Below are 25,019 nucleotides of genomic sequence, written 5' to 3'. Positions count from 1 at the left end.
AGGGAACTGATGTAATTGCAGCCCTCCACCTCCACATCCTTTTCATCAAAGAAGGAATTGACTTGCTGATCAGGCACTGGCAAATGGCCCATTTGGCAGCTAAAAAATTGAGTCACTGAAAATTAGTTAAGACGTGGACTTAATTCAGAATTTGACTTTGGATTAGAACACCCTCCCTTCTCCCCCGTTAAGCACTGTCAGCAATTTAAGAGGGAATGTTTTATGACAGTTCACTGATGCTGGTGCAGATGTTCATTTAGTCTGCAGAAGAGAAGAGTGAGGGGGGATTTGATAGCAGCCTTCAACTTCCTAAAGGGAGGTTCCAAAGAGGATGGAGAGAGGCTGATCTCAGTAGTGACAGATGGCAGAATAAGACACAATGGTCTCAAGTTGCAGTGGGGGAGGTCTAGGTTGGATATTAGGAAAAACTATTTCCCTAGGAGGGTGGTAAAGCACTGGGATGGTAAAGCTCCATCCCTAGAGGTTTTAAAGTCCTGGCTTGACAAAGCCCTGGCTGGGATGATTTAGTTGGGGTTGGTCCTGGGTTGGGCAGGGGGCTGGACTCAGTGACCTCCTGAGGTCTCTTCCAGTCCTAGGATTCTATGATTCATTATTATAAACAAATTAAATGAATTCCTGTTGTCAGGGGGACCCAGCTAAAGCCGCATCAGAGTGTTTGGGAAAGCCCTGTGAATCTGATCTTTGGCTGAAGACACTTCCTTTATCCAACTTACATTCCCATGTCACCAGAAGAGAGGGGGAGTGGGGGGACATATTATTGGAAAGGCCTTCTTGAAGGAAACTGTCGTTGGTGCCTGTGAATACATGTTTGAGCTGAACACTCAAGTCCATGGAGATGCCTTGCTCCACCCTTGGTGTCAGGAACCTACTCATTTGACATAGCGAAAGTCTGTCAATATCACATAATATGCCCCAAAATAGGATTACACCTATGCAAAGGAATTATCCCACATATACTGAAACACTAGCACCTGCCCTACAGGTGGGAAAGTTTTGTGGCAAGCTGCAGATTTCCTATTTATCCTTGAAGTCAATTTGCATGTATGCTTTCCTATGCAAATGGAATACAGGCAGACAAGATTGTATGGCCACTTGCCACTAGGTTGTGCTCAGATGCTAACACCATCTTCAAAACCATTGCACCACTTTTGGCTTCACTGACCAGAAACTCAGTATTTCCTATGAAGTTCTATAAAAAATGCCACAAAGGATTCAGGGTTACATTAGATGAAGTCAGATTGCGACAGGCAGAATATGGGTTCATTGTATGAACAAATTTGAGAACAATATTCTTCCAGGCTAATAAGCCAGTTTTCCTTCTCCACTTAACAGTTACATGCTCACCCAGTACCTGAGCATGTATTCACCCAACCCTGAGGAAGACCAAAGGCTAAAGTGATGGACCATTTGAATTTGCTAAGTGCGTCAGAGAGTAGATGTGAGTGCAGAAAGGTTCTCTTACATTCAAAGAGCAACACAAATAGATTTTTCTGTGACATGTTTCACCCATGCTAGTTGGTGGTTATATTTTGGGAAAACCCTGCACAGCACAGGCTGATTGCTCAGGGTAAGGGGCTTATCAGAGTTCCTGTCTCACTTATAACCAAAGTCAGGCCACATGAAAATACTGGCTCTGCATCCAGATCCAGCTTCCTAAAGCTCAGATCTGAAGCCTCCTATCTGCTGTGTCCCCACTAGAGTTATAAGTAGAGAAGGTCCCAAACCCAAATCCTAGACCTGAACGTTCCTGAACTTGATTCCAAAATCAGACCCAGCTCAGTACTTTGCAAGTGGCCAGCCTCTTTCTCTCTCTAATAGACCAAATTAAAACTCTGGATCCAAAAACTCAAGTTTGAGGGACTGAAACCTGCATTCAGAATTCCTAGCATCACACGATCCTAGAGCTGTTAAGAGAGAGGCCGTTTAGAAAGGATGCACAGGCATCTGTCTGCTTTTTAGATGTTTCCTCCATATCCCTGCAGAACAGAGAACAAGTTTCATAATAAAAGTTGTTTTCACTCCTGGAAAGCAGGTGGCTAGCACACTAGTGAGTTCTTAATGGAGCCTGGCAAAGAAAAGAAGAGTGGGTTACTTCTACTCAGATTAATGTTTTTCTCACTCTTGGGATTTTGGCATTAGCTGCTTTCTCATGCTGCCTCCAGTTGGGATGCTCACCAGATTATCAGTGGGTATGAGGTGAGAGGGGAGAAACCCAAACATATGGAAAGCATGCGAACAAGACACCTTGGTGTTCTCTCTCAGAGACACATTTTCAAGAGCTATGAGTGGACTATGTTTTCCTAGTGTGGAGGCAGAAAGGAAAAAAAATCCTGACAAGGGATGACTGGCTTCCTTCTAGTTAAAAATGATTTATATGGGTTATAATTATGATAGAAGACTTGGCATAATGAATCAGGTAACTGGTTCATCAATGTCTCCATCCTGCCTCCCACAGGGACTAATACCTTATGCTTCGAGGGAAGCTAAACAGGCGCGTGCACATATCACCCAGCTGTGCAAATCTCCGCATAAAGGCAGAAAGCAACCTGTTTTAATCATTGCTCCCAGCAGCTTGATTTGGTTAACTGGAACCCTGGTCCAGAATTATCCCTGGTGTAACAGCATTGACCACATTCAATTTGACCCTTTGCTAAATTCACCTGTGTATAATTCATGTTCACAAGAAATGGCTGCAATAACATGAAGGGTACAGATGTGCAAAACAGCCACTTGGTTGTGCAGCAACACTTGAGAAGAATTTCTTCCTTACTTGCCATTCACCCGGTTTCCCAACTCTCTTGGGGGAGGCTCACAAAGCTGGACGGTTTCAGTAGGAGTTTTTGGTATCTCTCTTGGTGGCACTTGGAGCTTTGGCTTCAGAACTCACCACAGAATGGTCATGCTTCATCAGGATATGTACTGAAGCCTCAAAAAACTAACTTCTACATTGTTTGGATGCAGATACATTAATCAATCTCAGGCCTATTTGAAATATTCATGAACTTTTTGACCAATGTGCTCTGATTCTTAAGATCATACCTGTTATGGTTCTGTTCTCTGTGCACTGTGCTTTTAAATGTGAAGAGTCTCTAAAGTAGCAAGCATGTAATTATTCATTATTACTGCACTCAACAAACAAAAGTTGACCTCACATTTTTAAAGGAATAGCACCCAAATACACAGAAGACAAAAAAGTAAGAATATAGGACGGGAAAGGGACTCCAGGATCACTGAGTCCTCTGCTATCACAGACAAACACATCGTATCATCGAATATCTTGCTTCATTCTCATAGCTATATGCATCATCAGAACAAATCTCCAAACCAGGTGCATGTCAGATGAATTGGATGTTTCACACTTTGGATTTTTAGTTGCTCTAGATGAGATGATTTACACCCATTAAAGTTCAAGAGTTAAGACTGACATGCCATCCCCACTTCACTAATATATGCAGGGAGTATTGCAGGCCATGTGGTATCAAATCTGAGCACCCACAACTTTCACTCATATTTTCAAAGACTTTCTACAGGTTTCTAACGGTGCTACTTTCCTGGAGGCAGATTTTTAAGTTCCCACATGCACCTGGATGGAGTGTGTGGAGGTGAGGGCTGCAAGGTACCCTATCAAAATTATGAGCTACCACAGGCCACTTTCTTACTGTCTTTGAAGATGAAACAATTGGGTAGTTGCCTATGATCTGTTGAAGGTTCTCTCACTGCCACCATTTTGTGTGAGAAGGAGCAGGTGAAAGAGGAGATGAACAACAATTACCTCATGGGTTGAGTCCGCAGAGCTGTTTTTAAATCTTCAACTATTTTATTCCTCATTTCAGTTTCTTCTTCATCAAAAGCATACAAGGTCTGCATCTGTTTGGAAAGCAGAGAGATTGTTACCAAAGCTAGGGCTAGCTGATGGAAGATCAGAGAAAACAGACTCTTACGCAGCCCAGAGGCTATCAATAAGAAATATTCCACCAAATTACTTAGAGGGGTTTGATGCTTCAAACTGGAAAACTAAGTCTAGATGAGGCTGCTTCTAGTCTTGTGGATTGGCAGTAGTGTGTAGGATAGACCAGTGTTCTCAGATTATCAGAAGTAGCCACAGATGCCTTCAGAAAAATAAAATAATGCTCTTGTGTTTTATCTGAAACTTTCACTTCAATATTTCTGAGAAAACAATTTAATTCTCAGCATTTCTAAGAGGCAAGAATTGCTGCTCATATTTTTCAGACAGGTAGCCCAAAGCACAAAGAGCCAAAGATTTACATTTTCAGTTGTATTTACAGCTGGTCCCCGAGTTACAAACGCATTATGAACCAAACACTTGGCCGTAACTCAGAATGGTCATAACTCAGAAACCATTGAGGTACGTTGCGACCGCACTGTTTGTAAGTGCGGATCACCTTCATAACTCAGAGCCCACATTTATGACCACTTTGGTCGTAAGTGCAGATGGTCGTAAGTTGAGGTGGCTGTAAGTTGGGGACCGGCTGTATTGATTTTGGGAGGCGAAGGTTACTCACCTTGTGCAGTAACTGGAGTTCTTCGAGATGGTGTCCACATGGATGCTCCATGCTTGGTCTTGGTGCCGTTCTGGCACCTGGATCAGAGATTTGGAAGCAGTCCCTGCTGGGCTGCACATGCGCAGCACGAACCAGTGCGTGCCGTGCCAGCTGGCACCACACATGTGTGGCCCGAGCCCTCCAGTTCCTTCTCTACCCTGGAGGTCCCCATCTCTGAAGCAGAGGGGAGGCGGGTGGGTTCTGGAGCATCCACGGAGACACCCTCTTGTAGGCTCCGCGCTTGGTGACTAACAAGCAGTTTCGCCCCTTGGTGGCTGGGGCTTCGGAATATTGTGGTAAGCAGATGATCATACCGTGGAGCCCATTGCGTTGTCCACCACATAGGAAAGTGCATAGTGCTTAGCAAAGGTAAGTTGTGATGCCCAGGTGGCTGCCTTCCAATGTCCGTTAGTGGCCTGTGGCGTAGATACGCAGTGAAAGCAGATATGGCCCTGGTGGAATGAGCTGTCAAGCATAATGGTAGCTGTAGGCCCTTGAGAGTGTAGAAGATTTTTATAAAGTCTGTAATCCTTTTCGATATAGGTTGTCTCTTAATTGGCGAATGTGAGGAATAGGCAAGGTGATTTTTCTGAAGGGCCTAGTTCTTTCTAGATAAAAAGCCAATTCTTGACGAACTTCAAGGGCAGACTCAAATGCATTTGCGTTTGGCTTTGGGAAGAATACCGGTAGGTTTACAGGTTCGTTTATATGAAATGAGGAAGGAACCTTAGGTAAGTATTTAGGATGTTTGCAAAGGATAACCCTATCAGACTGAAGGTGCTAACAGCTCTGTGAGTGGTATCCTTCCTGTCTTAGCATCTATCTATTTACTTTAATCTGCTTAGGTTCAAATACCCATTCTCCAGATTCTTAATGATGCCCTGTCTCACACACCCCTTCCTTTTTTTTCTTTTTCTCCCCCCTCTCCTATTTATTTAGAGTTTTCATATCCCCTACTCATAACTCCGGTCATCTGAAGAAGTGGGCTGTGCCCATGAAAGCTCTTGATACCATCTACATGTTTTATTAGTCTATAAAGTGCTACCAGACCATTTGTTTTGTTTTTTTTCTGTAAAAGATGAGTCAGCCATGAGTGCCGTTATGTCTCTGACACGGTAGGCCGATGTGATGGCAACCAGGAATGCAACTTTCATGGAGAGTTGCAAAAGGGAGCAGGAGATGAAGAGCTCAAAAGGTGGCCTGGTTAGGGTTCGCAGTACTAGCCCAAGATCCCAGACAGGCACTGGTTATATGTTATCATGATGTAAAAGATGCAAACCTTTGAGAAACCTTTTGGTGCTAGGGTGAATAAACACAATTCATCTGTCAATTTTGCAGTGGAAGGCTGTAATGGCTGCTAGTTGTACCTTGATGGTACAACGAGAGCAATGATTGCTTTAAGGTGAGTAGATATTCAAGGATAAAAGACAGGGGTGTTGATTTTGGGTCCTGCCCTTTCAATGTACACCATGCTGAGAATCGCTTCCACTGTAGGAGGCATGGGTAGAATCTTTACAGCTGGGGATGAGGATTGTCCGAACCTGTTCCAGGAGATCTAGTTCTAAATGGGAGAGTCGCAGAGGAGCCATGCTGTTAGATGTAGCTTGTGTAGATCTGTGTAGGTTTGGGTTGTCTGTCCCATAGTGATTAGATTGTGCTGGAGAGGGAGATTGATGGGTGTGTGAATTGACATCGTAAGCAGGAAGAGATACCATGGGTGTCTCGGCCAGGTGGGAGCTATCAGGATGACTGTGGAGCCATCTGTCCTGATCTTCTGAACAACCTTGGCCAGAAGTGGTATGGGGGGGGGGGGGGGTGAAGAAAGCATAAGAGAGGTCGTGATTCCATTGGATGAGGGAGGCATCCCCAAGAGATCCTGTCCCTATGCCCACTCTTGAGCAAAACTGAATGCATTTGGTATTGTGTGGCATTGCAAATAGATCTATTGACAGTTGGCCCCATTTGTGAAAAAGGAAGCATGCTATTGAAGGGTGGAGCACCCATTCATGATGTTGGGGAAAGTGTCTGCTGAGAGCTGTCACATTGGAGACCCCTGGTATGTGAACTGCAGAGAGGTGGAAGTTGTGGCTCATGCAAAAATTCCAGTTTTATGGTTTTGGTGCAAAGGGAAGGAGATCTGGCACTGCTCTGTCTGTTGATATAGAAGACACAGGCAATGTTGTCCAGAGAACATGGACATGTTTGTTGGCAATGGCTAGCAGGAAATGTCTGCAAGTATTGTGTATGGCGCGCAGTTCTAAGAGATTTATGTGTTTGGACATCTCTGGAGTAGATCAGAGCCCTTGGGTGGTCTGATCTCAGAGGTGAGTACCTCATCCGGTGGGCAAAGCATCTGTTGTAATCATGTGTGAGGGGCAAGGCTGAAGAAACAGGATACCTGTGCAAAGATTGGCTGGTCTGGTCCACCAAAGGAGCGATGCTGTGACCTTTTACGGTATGGTGAGCAGAAGTGACATGGGGTCAGAGGCTTGCATGCTCCGGAAAACCAAACTTGTAGGCAGCATATTTGAAGTTGAGCATGCAATACTACGAATGTTGTGGCAGACATGTGGCCAAGAAGTAGTAGACAGTCCTTGGCAGTAGTGTGAGAGGAGAAGTAAATCATTGTGGCCAGTGTCTGAATGGTGAGGAAACTTTCGTGAGGCAGATAAACTTGAGCCGCTGTGGAGTCTAGGTGGGCCCCAATTAATTGTATGTTCTGGGAAGGGTGAATAGAAGACTTTTCCCAATTAATTCAAAGGTCTAAATTTTGAAAGCACCGTATGGTCACTGCTGTCACGTGTGCTGATTCAGTCTGTGATGACACCTTGAGAAGGCAGTCCTCGAGAAAGGGGAATAGGATTATTCCCATGGAGTAAAGATGCACAAACTATGGCAAGTACTTTGGAGAAAACTCAAAGAGCCGTGGAAAGAAGCGATTTTGGAAAGTTTGTGTGGTCATTCTCGGCATTGAAATTTGTAGGGGGCTTCAAGGCCCTCAATCAAGCATTCAAATTTCCTTGTTGGCCAGTGGCGGTTGAAGGGCCGACCCCGATGACTGTCTTTACCTCTGAGGCTGGGTTTGATTTCTGGTGGGGTTGTTATCCTGCTGTTGGTTAAGATAGGCAGGATAGCATGGTTGCTAACAGGGCCAATATTGGTATTATTGACACCTGTTGGCGGGCATATGTATCCCTAATGTGTGGAGAGTGGCACGCAATTCCTTCATAGGTAAAGGACCTTGTTGGTCTTATCTGCAAATAGCTTTTCTCGATCAAATGGTGGGTCTTCCACTGTGGACTGAATCTCATGGAGGAATGTGGCTAGGGAGAACCAGGAGGCTCTACATATCACAATGGTGGTGGCCATGGTCCTAGCAGCTGTGTCCATGGTGTCAAGTGCCACCTGGAGGGCAGCGCGGGAAACGGTGTGCCCCTCAGATACTATAGTGGTGAATTGAGGTCTCTTCGCCTCAAGGATGTTGTCAGCAAACTCGAGGGGTTTGGAGTAATTGCAAAAGTCGTATTTTGCTAGCAAGGCTTAATAGTTTGAAATTCTGAACTGCAAAGTTGCAGAAGTATATGTCTTGCGCCCAAATAGATCAAGCCTCTTAGTATCTTTATCTGGTGGAGTGGTGTGAAAGCAATGTTTCACCCGCTGGTGTGCAGTTTCCACCACTAAGAAGTTCGGCGTGGGATAAATGAAGAGAAATTCTGAGGTATTTCTTGTCTGCACGCTTGCATATAGGTGGGATTGATGCAGGAGTTTACCAAATTGTGTTGGCTGGGTCCAAAATAGTGGGATTGATGGGGAGCACAATTTCAGAAGATGGGGAGGCTTGGAATATATCTGTGAGCTCATACTAGGGTTGTGAAACTTCCTCTGGCAATTTTAGGCTCAGCCTCAACTCTCCGAAAGAGAGAGTTAAAGTGCTCAAAGTTGTCTGAGGCTGAAGGTGAAGGCAGCATCACGGCCTCGTCCAGTGAAGACAATGAATTGATATGTCGTGATGTATCAGGAGGTGACTCATTCATTGGTTGAGGCACTGGGGGTCTGACTGTTGCACTGATGAGGTCGTGCATGGTGTAAGAGAGGTATTCTGTTTGTAAGGGCTCAGTTGCATGCTGTAGTGTCTCCTGCATGAGCCCCAGGGCTCCAATATGGCTATTGTACAGGATGAGGTACTGGGGGAGGCATCCAGAGGCCCACACCCTCTTGGGCCATAATGAGGCTTATAATATTGTACCGGAGGGCTGCGGTGCAGAGAAAGAAGGAGGCTTGTACACCTTCCTCATTGGCGCTGGAGTAGTGCGATGACACCGGGGATAAAGCGTGTGATGTCTTCAGTACCGGCAACACATTAATGCCAAAAAGTGGTGACTGAGGAGCAGATGTCACTGCTAGGTGAGCATTTCGCTTGTATGCCAATGGTGCTGCAAGGATCGGTGCCAGGGTTTGCAGTGTCTGTAGGGTGCCAACGGCATGTTTGGCACGGATAGAAGAGGTTGCTGGTATGTTGGCAGTACTGAGTATGACCAGTGCCACCGCTCTGGTTGGTGCTGAGGAGAGTATGTGCACCGTTGGTGTGGAGGAAGTGGTCGGTGCCATCGAATGCACCCGTGGTGCTGGTAGTGGTGTTGGTGCCAAAGTTGTCAAAGGCTTAGGGCAGTGTTTGGGCCCTTTGCAGTTGACGCTGCCGGCAGCCGATGGTGCCTGAATGCATCCCAAATGCTGAGCTGATGGCCTGGTTGGAGACCACTTTCTGGAGGAGGGGGGACGATGAGGCACTGGGGAACTCCTCTTTTTCGGTGCCTTTTTGCCCTGAGGGGAGTCTGGGGGTGACCGTACCTCCCTAGGCTGCATTCCTGGATCCGAAGCAGGATGTGCATTTTTTCCCCCACAGGATCAGCTTTAGCTGAAGGTCCCTGTCCCTGCGAGTCCTGGCCTTGAGTGTGGCACAGTGGGGACCATCTTGCAGTGGGCTCCCCTAAACACTGGACGCTTTGCAAGTGCCCATCCAAGATGGAGATTGAATCTCTGCAGGAGGCGCACCATTTAGAGCCCCGAGAGCCAGGCATGACCAAAACCTTCTTTTTTTTTAAAGAATTACAATCAACTAACTATGTAACAAGAATAGTACTAACTAACTAACTACAGACTAAGAACTACTTGAAGAGTGTCAATAAGGCAGAGAACTATAGAGCTCCGTCTCAGGCCGAGGGTGGTTGAGAAGGAACTGGAGGGAATGGACCGTGCTTGCACAGTGCCAACTAGTACGGCGCATGCTGGTTCGTGCCGTGCATGCACAGCTCAGCAGGGACTGCTTCAAAATCTCTGATCCAGGCGCCAGGACGGCACCAAGACTAACTGTGGAGCATCCACAGGAACCTTTTGAAGAAACAGCACAAGGTTCTGAGCATCTCGGCCGAAGGCGAGCATTCCTAATCTAGTCCCAACCAGCTCTTCTGCTGACTTGCTATTGGACCTTGGGGAAGTCACTTAAGTTCAGGCTTTCAAAAAGCTAGAGACCTAAATTCAGAGCCAAACAACTGAAACGGGTAGCTAGATGTTCAGCGATATTAAGCAGACATGGGTTTCAGTGAATTCAGTTGGACTGGTTTAGTGCTCAGCATCCCTAAGAAACAAGCCACATGTGAGCATTTTGGCCTATGCCTTTCTCTGCCTCAGATTCCTTAACTGTAAAAGGAGGAATGGTCGTTCCTACGTCATTGGCAGAGGTATTCTGGGGCTTCATAAAACAATGGCAAAACTAGGAGAACCTCAGCTCTCCGCTCAGGCTCTTCTTGAATTAATACTTTAATTAAAACATTATTATCCAGTGGGGTTCTTGTACTGAATCCCTTCATAGTAGAATCTGAGCACCTACAATAATGACCGGTTACAGCAGAATATTAGTGTCTTTATTTTAATGGTTCAGCAAGCAAGTCCCAAAGAAAATCCTCCTTTCACTGGAACATCTCTTCCCTCCCCTCTTTCTCATGTGGTGCCAATGCATGTCAAATCCTGAGGATAGTCACTTGACTAAGAGCCGGGACTGTTTTATGCTACACAGACTCCAGGGGTCCTTTCTCTGATCCATGCTACAGTCAAATTCACTCAGTAATAGAGTGAGAGATTTCCTGCCCTAATGGAATGGCAGAGCACTACTAAAAATGTGCTGACAACGTTTTATCTTCTGCCAACACCCCACAACAGCCAGAAACATATATGAAACACTCAAGCCAAGCCATATACAATCCCCTCTTCAAAAAAAACCAAACAAACAGAAACCATGAAAACACACATTGACATCTCAATGGCAGACTCCTGGGAGGGACTTGGGGCTTGATTTGTATTTTCTTGGGGGAGGGTCCATTTCATCAACTTTTCCTGGCCCATAAACGTTCCTTTGAAAGGCTCCCATTTTTACAACAGCTTACTTTCTCCTCTGACCCATTGTTGGAAAGAGGCTCATGGATGGCAGGAGGATGTTCAAAGATATTTTGATGAGAGTAAACAGAGCCTTTTCTCAAGTGAAACAAACATAAGTAATCCTGTTTTGCAGCAGATGATTAATTATAGAAAAACCTTTTCTGGAAACTCTGATTAACCAAGAGCCCTTCACTTCTCACTGCTACACAAGGCCAGGAACATGACTCCTTGTGTCTCCTCTAATGACAGAAGGGTCTTATATCCACATCATGAAATGACAGTGTGAAAATTACATGATCATCAATAGGAGAGAAGGACAAGAACATGTTGTATCTGGGGATAGCTGTTTGTGGCTTTTTTGGATAGTTGTGTTTGGCTGGAAAATAGTTTTTCTAAACTAAAAATGGCACTAAAGGGATAATGTTGAGCTGCTTTAGGAATCCATTTCTTTTATTTCACAGACAAAAAAGGAGGAGCAAACTCTTCATGGAGTATCTCAGGCTGGTTGAAGTCCCTGAAATAATTACATACAGAGACTCTTTTTCACAAGTAAATTTTTGCATGTTCAGATAGGTTGATTTGAATGCATCAGGGAAATCTGATATCTAGCTACTGAATTTGCATGAATTACTTTGAGACTACACATGTGCAAAAACTGTATGCAAGGAATTGTGTTCAAAATGACAGGAATCCGTCCATAGTAGAATCTGAACACCTACAATAATTTTGTTCAAAATCCAGGGTAGAAAGCTCTCCAGCTTCTCTTGTGCCCAAGCATCCCCCTGAAATTCTAGAAATCCAAAACACAACAGCATAATGACTTGGAAAGTAAAACTGACTAGAAGCAGAAAATGAACTGAGCTGTCTACTTTCATTTGCCAAGCTGAATCAGATGGAATAAAGAAAATAAATAGCAGAATTTTTTTAAGTGCAAACTTTTTTTAGATTTTTACAGTAATAATCCAACTTTCTTATTTTGATCTCACCTGTACCTTTTTTCAACATGTTGTTCAACTGACTTCAGTGAAATTACTTCCAATTTAAACAAGTATAAGTGGACCAAAATCAGGCCCTGTGCTATAATTAGAAAAAGGCCATTTATTAATTGTTATTAATGTGACTTGTATCTGTGCAATATGCCTTTAAAATATTTCTTCAAAGAAATTAACTCAGGTAGAATTCATGCTGCTATGACATCTCTGCTAAACTGGATTAGGGATATTCCAAAAGCAGAAATTTTCAATTACAGAATGAATTTAAAACCCCAAATAAATGTAAGATGCTCTGTGCAAACAACAGTTTAGAGCAGCATGAACCAGATGGTAGATGGAGTCATCCCCCACCTGTTAGAGTCTGTTGAAAGATTTTTTTGTGTTTTATGAAGCTGTTTTGCCCTGAGCAAATGATTTCTGAGCCAGAGAAGAGGGTCTGGCAACAGCTGTATTTATTGATCTTGACCCCATTTCATACTCTCAACACAGCTATCAGTCCAAAGAACTGTATCTGCAGCTACTGTTCGCCGGCAAGCCCTTCTGCACAAGTAAAAACAGCCAAGATCATAAAAGCAACATGGTGGTGTCAAAAGTAATCTTCCTTCTCCCCAGTACATGGGGGATTTCATTTATTAAGGCTGCCAGGCAGACAGTATCACAGAGAGATAGACGTGCTAGAAACAGGGTAGCTGCTGTATCCCACGAAGAGAAGTTTCATCACTTGATGAATCAGCTGAGATGATGATGACCCTGATATTTACAATGGCATATGATTTTGTGTCTGCACATAATCGCTGGTATAACTTGTTGTTCTAGAATTCAAGTTACTGGATTTGCAGGAACAAAATTACAGATGTAGAACTGAAGCCAATCTTCTAAACTAGGTCACATTAGCTCCCTTTCTTCCAAGGATTGATGCAGGATGCAGCCCATTTGTGAACTTGTTGATATTGTCCTGCCAATTAGACCATCCAAAAGATAACTCGGTCAATTGTAATGAATCATTATAGCTACAGTGCAAATCAGTATGTGAAACCACAAAAGTCAATGAAGTTATACTGACGTAAACACACTGTGGAACTGGTGAAAGAATCATAGCAATGTCAAGCTGGAAGGGACCTCAAGAGTCAAGTCAAAGCTTCCCCACTGACACAATGCCAAGTAAAGCTAAACCATGCCTGACAGGTGGTCTTCTAACATGTCCTGAAAAAAACTCCAATGACGGGAACTCAGCAATATCTCTTGGAAGCCTATTCAAGAGCGCTAGCTTTCTAGGTAGAAAGCTTTTCTTAATATCTAACCTAAATCTCCCTTGCTGCAAATTAAGCCAATTAGTTCTTGTTCTACCTTCAGTGGAGATTGAGAACAATCACAGTCTTCTACAGAACAGCTCTTAATATAATTGAAGACAGTTATGAGGTCTCCCTCATGCTTTTTTATTCACGCTAAATACGCCCAGGTTTTTTTAACCTTTCCTCATAGATCAGGCTTTACTGACCTTTTACCATTTTTGTTGCTCTTCTCTACATTCTGTCCAATTTGCCCACATCTTTCTTAAAGCATGCTGCTCCTAACTTGACATAATACTTAAGCTAAGGCCTCACCAGTGCTGAGTACAGCAGGACAAATTCTTCCAGGGTCTTACATACAGTGGTCCTATTAAGAAACCCATGACTGATATTAGCCTTTCACAACTGCACATTATTGACGCATATAGTGGATCACAAACTGAATAACCCCCACATCCTTTTCGACAGTATTACTACCTACCCTGTTGTTTCTTAGTTTGTATTTGGGTAGTTGATTGTTTCTGTCTAAGTGAAGTATTTTGCACTTGTCTTTGTTGAATTTCATCTTGTTGATTTCAGGCCAATTCTCCAATTTGCCAAGTTCTTTGTGAATTCTAAACCTATCCTCCAAAGTGTTTGCTTATAAAATCTGCAGATGACACCAAGCTGGGAGGAACTGCAGACTCTCTAATCCATTATCCAAGTCATTAATGAAAATATTTAATAGTACTGGACCCAACGCCGATTCCCTGATAGATCCCACTAAATTCATCTTCCCAGTTTGACAGTAAATCACCAATAACTACTCTGAGTAAGATCTTTCAACTAGAGAACAGAATTCACCCAAAAGCATTCAGGATGCTTAGCTGAAATAGAAACCTGTGACCTCCAGTCCAATGAACAAAGTGCTTCCTAACAAACTGACCTATGGCTGGGAATGCCTAACCTAGCATCCCAAGAGTCACCACAGTACTTGGTCTTCTGGTAACACTATTATTGAAGATGTGGCATTGGAAAGACAGGAACTGATCAAAGATCTTTGAAGTCAATACAAAGACTTTCACTGACTTCAATGGGATTTGGAACAGGGTTTAATTTTATTAGTGAGTAGACATTCTTTAATATAGGTCCCTATAACTAAGCAATTAGGGACAAGAAGATATGAAGATGCTGTTTAAAAGGTCACTGATTGATTTGCAGTATGTTCAAAATCCCATTTTTGCAAAAAAACAGGGTATGACATTTGAAAACAAAAGAAATGTCTATAAAGTTTTTAAAATTCTAATAATAGCTGTGTTTCAAGTTTAACTTTCCCTTGCAGAATCTACAATCTCAATATTGCAGCATGTATTAATGGGAGAGCCACTAAGTGAAACTGACTAGATATGGATTGGAAACAAATATAAATAGGATTAGTCAGTTTCACTAACACTTCATTCAGGGTGGAAAATGAAAAAAAAAAAGCGATCATTAATAGTGAAGGTGAAGAAGCATTTAAAAAATTCTGTTTTAAGAATCTCAGAGGTCTTATTAACACAGGTGAGGACATTTCTTACAAAGTACCTTGATTCACTGCTGTATTCCAGTTTTACAGTGATACAACTCCAATGAAATGAAATCAATGTTGCTAAACTTGCATAAAGGTGGAGCATGTACACGGTAAATGAGGCCCATTAATTTTAAACCATGCAGCCCTGAAATAGCCCTTATGATAGGGTAAAATAGATAAATTGAAAGATTGGGTCACGAGAAATCTGAGGTTCTGATGGGAAGCTGGATATGAGTCAACAGTGTGCCCTTGTAGCCAAGAAGGCTAATGGCATATTAGGTTGCATTAAGAGGAACATTGCCAGCAGATCCAGAAAAGTGATTATTCTCCTCTATTCAGCTCTAGTGAGGCCACATCTGGAGTATTGTGTCCAGTTCTGGGCCCCCCACTACAAAAAGGATGTGGATGCATCGGAAAGGGTCCAGCAGAGGGCAACCAAAATGATTAGGGGGCTGGAGCTTATGACCTACGAGGAGAGGCTGAGGGAGTTGGGTCTGTTTAGTCTGCAGAAGCGAAGAGTGAGGGGGGATTTGATAGCAGCCTTCAACTTCCTGAAGGGAGGTTCCAAATAGAATGGAGAAAGGCTGTTCACAGTAGTGACAAATGGCAGAACAAGGAGCAATGGTCTCAAGTTGTGGTGGGAGAGGTCCAGGTTGGATATTAGGAAAAACTATTTCACTAGGAGAATGGGGAAGCACTGGGATGGGTTACCTAGGGAAGTAGTGGAGTCTCCATCCCTAGAGGTGTTTAAGTCTCAGTTTGACAAAGCCCTGGCTGAGTTGATTTAGTTGGGATTAGTCCTGCCAAGAGCAGGGGGCTGGACTTGATGACCTTCTGAGGTCTCTTCCAGCTCTATGATTCTATGAAAATATAAGGAAAAAGGACAACTTAATCAATCGTTGTAAAGCTAGCGCTTGTCAAAACAGCTTTATCAGAATCTGAGGTTTATTGATATTATGTAGTTAAAATCAGGAAAAATAGGCCAAAATCTGTTCTCAATCCCTGATGCTGCTCTAGCTTTAGAATATTCTCTTCAAATGATTCATTCTAGATTTACACCAGGATAAATTTAGGGTCTGATCCAAATTCACTGAAATTATTGGAGAGAGTCCAATGGTTCTAGGTGGCTTTGGATAGAGCACTCAGATCAGAATTTAGAGTGGTGAGGTTGCTAGGGCTACCTTACCAGGTGAGGCTTACCAGTTCTGGTTAGCTGTTAGTGGCTGGAGCACCTTCCCACCCATCCTGGGCTGGGACCTGCTCCAGCCCCACCAGAGCCCCTCTCTGCGGCAGACCCACCGGGCTCCCTATCACAGGTTGCACACTGGCTCCCCGGGAGCAGAACCAATAGGGGTTGCTGGCCCCTACCCCCATGGAGGCTTTGCTACAAGCTCTGCAGCGTAAAGCTGATTTAAGCGTTATACTGCAGAGCCCACAGCACACGTACCGTGGAACGCTTTTTAGCGGTTATATTTGTAAAGACTTTTTACATCCCTAGTGGGGACCCTGCACAAATACATCCAGCGCTTTCTTCTGAGTCTGGTGGAAACGAGTTGTTGGTTGGTAATTTCTTGGATCTCTTCATTGGAAAACTCTTATCATCTGATGCCCAGAAATCCCAGGCACTAGCTTCCTCCCTTTCCCCACAGATGCTCAATCCCATCATGCTCCATCCACTCCTTAAAGACCCTGCCTCTTCCTGATCACTTCCACTTTCCCCCTCAAGTGCACCCTTTCCCCACTCATTACTCTGCCTCCCCAGTGCCGCCTGCACACCATGGAACAACATACCGTGGTGGGTGAAGGCACTGGGAGGAAGAGGGAGGAGCTGACTGGTGAAGCTGCCAGAGGGTACGAGACACAGGGTGCTAAGCACCCAGTAATTTTTCTCCAACCTTGAAGCACCCACAAAATCAGTGCATAATGACAGAAGCTATCCTAGAAAACTCAATATCTTTGAAAATAAGTACTGTGGAAAGGGCCCCTATTACCCAGTCCACTGCTTGGGCCAGCCTCTATCCTCCTTCCCTGGGGTCAGAGCTTGCAGCTGGTTTCTGGGGTAGGGAGCCCAGCCATTCCTCCTGGGACTCCCTCCCCTGCTGTTTCTGCTCTAGAACTGTACTGGTTTACTGCCAGTCTCAGTCTCTCTCCTTCCTTCCTCACTCCACTTCCAACTGGGGAGGCTTTTAAAGGCCACCAGCAATGGAGTCACCTGGCCCCAGTCTGCCTGAGCCAGCTCCCTTTCGGCTGCTTCTAATTGTCCTGCCAGCCTCTGCTTCTATTTAGCAGGTCTTTTGCCCTTTTTGGGCTGTCTTTCTTCCACTCTGCAGCAACCCTTGGGCCTGACCCTGCCAAAGTACCTAATATTTCAATAGATCTCTGGTGCTTGCAGCCATATATTTTAGCACCATTGGAAATTCTCAGGTTTTGTTTCGGCACTGCATCTCTTTGATTTCTATGCCTTGTTACATTTAGTGAAAGCTGTGGAGGCATGTCCTATCCTTGACATCACTTCTTTCTTGAGCTCTCTGCTGCACTTGGGGCCAAGTTAACCCTAACACCAGGGAAGCACAAAGGTGACATAGCTATTTCTTGCCCTTCCATTTAGGTTCTGTGTTGAAAAGACTTTGGTTAAACCTAGGGTGACCATCCATCCCCTTTTCAGTGGGACAGTCCCGTATTTAAGCCCTCTTGCAGCTGTCCAGGAGGCAGGATCAGCGTGCTGGTGGGGGTCTGGCCAGGGAGTTGGTGGGGGGTCTGGCCAGGGGGCAGGATGCTGGTGGGGATCCGGCCAGGGAGAAGGAGCAGGGTCCTGGTGGTTGTCTGGCCTTGGGCCAAGGGCCAGGATGCTAGTGGGGGTCTGGCCAGGGAGAGGGGGCAGGGTGTTGATGGGGGGGAGGGGGTCTGGTCAGGCAAGAGGGGGCAGGAGCAGCTTGGCTGGTACCTAGGGGTCTCCAGGGATGAGGATCTCTGGAGCAGGATATGCAGGCAGAACTGGAAGAAGTGCATGTGCAGCTCCTTTAAGAAATCCAGCCACTCTGGATCCTGTGTCACCATCTTAACTACCCCCTCCCCACCACCTTCCCGGAGCATGGGGAAGGAAGGGAAGACAAGAAAGCTCACGCACTGTTGTGGGCGGGGGGGGGGGGGGGTGCACACTTTCTTGACTTCCCTTCCTTTTCTGGGTTGCCTTCCTTCCTGTGGGGGGGGGGGGAGGGGGAGGAAGTCTGAGACTCCGTGTCAGATCCAGATCCAGATCCAGATCTGGTGCAGAGCCGCAAGACTTCCACCCCATGCCACAGAAAGCCAGAGCTAGCTCTATTTTTGTGGGAGTCTGTAGCGCCAGCACGGGCTCCTTGTTGGGTGGGAGGGAACAAGGGAGGCTGGGAATACTGCCTCACCGTCGACTGGCAGTGCTCCCGCGATTGTTCAGTCGATCGCAATCGACTGGTTGGTAACCACGGTTCTATATGAAGACACATAAGAAAAAACAGGAATACAAAAATCTCCTATGCAGAGATAAACATCTAATTTAAAGGTTAAACTCACCCTCAGACCAAGCAAAATCCCTTTACAGTAACAGAATTAATTACGACTTTCAAAACCTCTAAACTATGCAAAGACTGTAAACAGCATTTCATAACCAATCACAGAAGCTAGTCCAGTCTCCTGTCACACACAGAAACTCAGACATGACCAAAAAATTAGCAAAGGCCTGAGGTCACACAATGATTTAAATCAATTTTTTGCAGGTATATAGAGCTTCCCTTGTTGTCTCTGCAAGGTGTATAATAAATGGAAATGACCTAGTAGAAAAATGTCAAAATCTGAGGCCCTCCTGAGGCCCGGGCCAAATGGCCCTCCTGGCCCCAACTCTGACGAGGCCTGCCCAGGGTGGGCCACAGCAGTGTGGCCAAGGGCTACGGGGATGGGTTTGGCATAGGGGGGCACTTACCTGGGGCAATGACCAACAAGATGGTAAGCCCTGGCACCATCTGGCCCCTGTCTTGCTCATGCAGTTGCTGCTACTGGTCACTTGCAGTATAGCTCCTCTGTCAGCTCCTGGCCTTTCCATCAGAGGTATAGTGAGGGTGTTATGTACCCGGGGCCAAAGGCAAAATTTGCATCCTCCCCCCCCACCCGTGCAGCGGGGTCCCAAACCTGGCACATGGCTGAGCCCGACCCTGGGAAGAGCCAGGGGAGCTTGGACCATGTCTTCTCCCACCCCCAGGCCAGGCCCCCACATGCACTAACTCACCAGTGGAGATGCAGGAGGATCAGGCTGGGGGTAGAGAGGTGGGGAGGAGGAGCAAGCGAGTCGAGGAATGACAGGGGAAGTGGAGAGGGACTAAATTGGTGCCCCCCCAATGTGGCACCTGGGGGCAACTACCCCTCTCCACCCCCCTCATCACGTCACTGCTTTCCATGTTATGGAAAACAATAGAAGTCCAGGCACATCCAAACCCTGACCTGGCTTTATATTTGGATAAGAGGAAGTTGCATGCGATATTTGGTGGTCCTAGATCTTACCATTTAGGAGGAGTTTTGGGGCAAATGGAGTCAGACAGAGAGACAGACAGATGCGTATTTCTAAAATAAATAGTAAGATAATAATGCAGTGTGTCTTTTAAAGGAGGCTCAGTCACCTTACTGCTATTTTGAAGACTCGTTTTGATTGCTGTTGTAATCACCTAAATCAGAGCAATTTTACCAAATTTGGCATAGGGAAATATGGTAATCCTAGTTAAACCCATGGGTCAAGGCCATGTTTTTATTACTGATTAGGATCTTACGTTTACATTGAAATATGTCTTTAAAGCTTTTAAGATCACCTTTAAGCATGGTTCAAACAGAGGAGAGAGAATATCTGTGCATGTGCACACACACATGTACATGTACACAGGAACACAGAAGAAATTCCATTGCTGATATGCAAGATAAAAGCAAGGTGACAATATCACACCTCATTAATATAATTTGGAGTTTCCAGTGAAGACTCCAATTTCATCATTTTCAATGCTGTGAATCACAGAAATAAGAGCTGAAAAGGCCTGTAGTTCATTCACTCCATCTCTCTGCCAGCGCAGGATCTTATCTACAAAATATGCTCCCCTCTTTGCCAGCTCATTTTTAAATGAATCAAGCCTCTCACCACTCTGAAGAGATGGTTTCACAATCGAAAACTGTTCAGAAATTTTACAGGCTGTGTGCAGAGGTAACTTACTGCAGCCATGGAGTTGATGCGGTCAATGTAGTAATCCGGCCAGCTGGTAGCAAGTTTATTAGGGTCCTCTTGTTCCTGTAATAGAAAATTAAACTTAGGGTTTACATTATATGAGCAGGCTTAAAGGATAAATAGTTTTCATTTGGTTAAAATCTGGGATTTTTGACTGTCTTACCTTCCTCCCATTCCTTTATGGGAATCTTTATGGAATTTGTTACAAATGATATCAAAGGTATAATGCTAAAGCTATCTTTGTGATGGCAGAGAAGGAAAGATCACCTTTCAAGTAAGATTATTGAAAACAACACTGCTGAACTGAGCAAAGGTTGTCCTTTAGTGACTGAATGACAAAATTCCTCTCTTTACAGTATGCTGACAAAGATTGTGCTGAAAGGACAGGGCCTTCAGGGATAACAAACTTATATTTTCAAGTTTTACATTTTACAGATTTTAGAAAATATTTGGTGTTAAGTCTGCTAATTGGATGGGCGAGATTCACCAACATGCATTACAGGAAAAAATGCCAAGCCAAGGTTAAAATGATTTCTTCAGAGGGAGTTAAGTACAACCTCAATGAGTCCAGATGAACAGAAGTGTAACCTGTGAATTACAGTGAAAGCTGCATCAAAAAGACCAACACCAAGAGTGGTCTTAATCACTTTAATATATCTTCATACATTTTGCAGTGCAACTAAATTCATCTTTCAGTTGAAGGTTTACCTCAGCTGGGCAACTGCTTTTAGCTTGTTTTTTGGATGACCACTTGAGAGGTTTCCCCACTTCAGATTTTATTTTACTTTACTTTGAGAAAAGGAGAGACAGATAGAACAGAAACCAGTAAGAAAATAAAAATGGGGTTCTGGAGCCCAAATCTCCCACCACAAGACAGAAATAGCTTACGTTAAAATCAACTGAATTCTATCTTGTGGTAGAAGAACCAAGTCCTTTACAGTTGTACTAAAGATAGTTGAATGGAGATTAGCGAGACAGACAGAAAGATAATCATCCTAACATTCTACTGTCCTGCAAATATCAACAATTATTCACATCAACAGGCTTAGCTCATAAAAGTTATACAGATGAACATTAAATAGCCAGATCTTTATCAGAGCACATCAACTCTTTTGGTAGTGCTACATACTTATGTCATTTGGGGTATGTCTAGACTACAGGCTTTTGTCGACAGAAGTTTTGTCGACAGTATCAGTCGACAAAACTTCTGTCGACAAAGAGCGTCTAGACACATTCAGTTCTGTTGACAAAGCAAGCTGCTTTGTCGACAAAACTCTGTAGTCTAGACACACCCTTGGAGAGAAGAAATATGTCTACACTTTCCCAAACTGACCTGCCTTCTTAATACTCGTCAAGCTCATTTTAGGTTAAATTTAAATTATAGTATGTTTTCCGTGGATTTGTTACAATATGTAAGGTTTCAAATTTGGAATTCATAGCAATAGCAAGGGATAAAAAACTTAGATATTCCTGTTTCAAGACCACAGGTGCCAATCACTTGAACTAACGGAAAGTCTCAATTAGCTATTAGCAGTACACAGTCAATGACATAATAGAGCAGTTCTGCTTCTAAGCAGTAGAAGGCAAAGGTACATACACCTGCCAAGTCAGTTCATTACAGTACCAACTTTGGAGTTATACATAAAGCATAAGGGACTGTCAAAAGTGGCAAGAGGCATCAAATGTATTCCCTGACCCCACAATTTATCACATATACCATCTGCCCATCGGTGTGCTATGTTTGGAAATTCATGCCACACGTGCACACTTTTCCAGTGCATAGTAGAAAAGCCTCCATTTTTCTTCTCTCTGTTTCTCTGATGAAAGCAATGGTCTGATAGAGCTAAATCGTTGCTTACCAACAGATCACCACAAGTAACCAACTGGATTTCTACACCTCATTTCACAGCAGACTGCCTCTTAACATCTACTCTCTACTAGATGTGGTCAGACAACTGTTCTGCTCACAGGAGACCTTAACCTCCTTTCCAAGAGTCAAAATATGACCTTGCTGAAGGAAAAAACACCACCAAAACATGCAGTTGATAAAGACAGCCTTATTTTTAGAAAATAATCTTATCATGACCTGAGTAGCACAGGAGAGACAGAGAGCTAATCTAATGCTAGTTAAAGAAAGGCCATTGCACAGGGCATCATGACACATACAGCAATCTATTTGCAAGGGGACATCAGGCCAAGACACTGATTTGCAGTATAAGTTTTGATTTGTCTTCCTGGAATTTTCCTGTGTGAAGGAGCTTGAAAGAGCAAGTGACCGATGCTACAGTTGTTTCCTATTAAAACGGAAGTGAGAGATGCTATGTATATTGTTCCTCGTGTCCTACTCAATGAACCCCAGGGTAGGAAAGAGGAAATGTATTTATATAAAGAGACAACTACCCAGATCCATTCTCCAAATCTCAAGAACAGTCTCGATGAAAAATTGTCCAAGATGCTTAAAAAAGCAGAAGTATTAAAACACGGTGAGAAATCCTGCTCTTGCTAGATTTACAGCCTAGACATATAGGCTAAAAAGCATTTAAGACAGAAGCATTTGAAAACTTGAGTAGGTCCCTGTCTGAGCCCTTGAAGCTTTCAAGGTTTGACCAGTTGTATGAAGGACCAGGAACTCAGACCTTCCTAGATAGGATTTTTTATTTTTGGTTGGCTGAGCAGATGAAGATAGTTACCTCTGTAATTTACCTCCTGTCCCACTACTTTATACCCTTTATATCCATCATCTATGGTGGTCCTAACCTAAGACCAAAGGTTTATGTCTCCTCTATGCCTATCATGCTACTTTTGAGCTAGAGCTGGGGGGAACTGATTTGGATGGAATAAACATTGATCTGGAATTCAAAAGTTTCATTTTCTTTTTCTGTGTGTGAAACTGCTGTAAGAAGGGTCTGAATCAATGCTTCCATTACAGCTATCTAGAATGAGAGAGAAATCCTGGGTGTGGTTATGTAAAGACAGTTCACTCAAGTTTGCTTAGGCCTGCTAGATATTCAATTGTTAGAATGGTGTTTTGCCCATTGTAACCAAATTTGGCTGTTGTGGGGGGTCATAAAATGCGTTAACCCTAAATGCAGGAATTGTAAGATATGACCACCAATGCTTGCAGTTATTGGGAATGCAAAAAAAGTCTAACTCCATTCAAAGAGGAGAAACTGGAAACTTTCAGTGTAAAGAAACTTGGATGGACAGAGGCTCAACTTCCAGAGCCCTAAAAATTAGGCTGGGGAGGCAAGAGAATCAGCAAGCTGCATGTCCTCCAGGCGTGAGCTGTAAGACCGGTTTGACCTGTTTCTCCCCACTCTTTCAATTATAGAGTTAAAGAAAGGCTCCATAAGGAGTCTCTATGGTATGTAACTGTACTCCAGTGGCTGCTGGAAGCTCTTGTGGCTGGAAGGTTCTCCAGTCCCACCTTCACACAACAGGTGGATGGCGAGTGACCAGCAGAGTAAGATGCCTCCCACCTCTCTCTCAAGTAACTGTGAGGGGGTGCAGAGAAGGGGAGATTTACATTGGTGGACTTGAGAGCCTGAGAGGACAAGGACACTATCCAACCCACTTGACCTGGGACATTTACTCATGGTTTTGGTTATCAACTATGTTTGTGGTGTTTTCTCAAATTCATGCCATGATACTCTCCCCCCCCCCCTTTATTAAAGGTTTCTATTCTACACTCAGACTCCGTGCTGGCAAGTGGGGAAGCGTTGCCTCCCAGAGGTGCCCAGAGGGTTGTGTGAATTTCCCAGGACACTGGGTGGGGGCTCAGGTCAGTTCTCTGTTGGATGGATGGAGAGGAACTCCTAGATATTGAACCTGGCTCTGGCTGCTGCTGGTGCTACCTGGAAGAAAGGTTACATTGCATTTTCTGGTTCTGACCAGAAACAGAAGATCCAAAATGCCATAACAAAAGTTGTTCTGTTTACGGGCCTAATCTCAAAAGCATTCCTCAGTCCTTATTCAAACAAAATTGTTATTGAAATAAAAAATTGTCTTGCTTGGAAAAGGTAAAAAAAAAAAAAAAAAAAAAAGTCAGAGAATCAGAGGACTTGAAGAGAGCTCAGCCCCATGCCCAAGCCAGGACCAATCCCAATTAAATCAAACCAGCCAGGCTTTGTCAAGCTGAGACTTAAAAAAAGTCCACTTTTGTCGACAAAACTTGGTAGTCTAGACACACCATCAGTCTCTCCTCATAGGTCATGCGCTCCAGCCCCCTAATCATTTTGGTTGCCCTCCGCTGGACCCTCTACAATGCAACCACATCCTTTCTGTAGTGGGGGGACCCAGAATTGGATGCAATTCTCCAGATGTGGCCTCACCAGTGCCGAATAAAGGGGAATAATCATTTCTCTGGATCTGCTGACAATGCTCCTCCTAATGCATCCTAATTTGCCATTAGCCCTCTTGGCTATGAGGGCACACTGTTGACTCATACCCATCTTCTCATCCACTGTAATCCCCAGGTCCTTTTCTGCAAAACTGCTGCTTAGCCAATCGGTCCCCGGGCTGTAACAATGCTTGGGATTCTTCTGTCCCAAGTGTAGGACTCTACACTTGTCCTTGTTGAAACTCATCAGATTTCTTCTGGCCCAATTCTCTAATCTATCCAGGTCACTCTGGACCCTATCTCTGCCCTCCAGTGTATCTACCTCTCCCTCTAGTTTAGTGTAATCTGCAAACTTGCTGAGGGTGCAATCCACCCCCTCATCCAGGTCATTAATAAAGATGTTGACAAAACTGGTCCTAGAACAGATCCTTGGGGCACTTTGCTAGAAACCGACCACCAACCTGACATCAAGCTGTTGATCACTACTCATTGGGCCCGACAGTCTAGCCAGCTTTCAATCCATCTTACAGTCCATTCATCCAATCCATAGTCCCTTAACTTGCTGGCAAGAATATTGTGGGAGATCATATCAACAGCTT

At 44.2% G+C, this 25,019-nt stretch overlaps 1 protein-coding gene across 4 annotated transcripts in view; it reads right to left on the bottom strand.

Annotated features, from left to right (window-relative positions):
• Positions 1 to 25,019, bottom strand: part of DAAM2 (dishevelled associated activator of morphogenesis 2) — a 323,838-nt gene that overhangs the window by 111,017 nt on the left and 187,802 nt on the right. For all 4 annotated transcript variants that reach the window (XM_075925085.1, XM_006131756.4, XM_006131755.4 and 1 more), the window contains 2 exons: positions 20,070 to 20,144; positions 3,794 to 3,888 (listed from right to left, as the gene is read on the bottom strand). In XM_075925085.1, the coding sequence (XP_075781200.1) occupies positions 3,794 to 3,888; positions 20,070 to 20,144 (170 nt within the window). The remainder of the gene's footprint in view (positions 1 to 3,793; positions 3,889 to 20,069; positions 20,145 to 25,019) is intronic.

Source organism: Pelodiscus sinensis, chromosome 3 (assembly GCF_049634645.1).
Source record: "Pelodiscus sinensis isolate JC-2024 chromosome 3, ASM4963464v1, whole genome shotgun sequence".
NCBI lineage: Eukaryota > Metazoa > Chordata > Testudines > Trionychidae > Pelodiscus > Pelodiscus sinensis.
The sequence above is the reverse complement of the archived record's forward strand: the minus strand, read 5'-3'. Positions and strand labels throughout refer to the sequence as shown.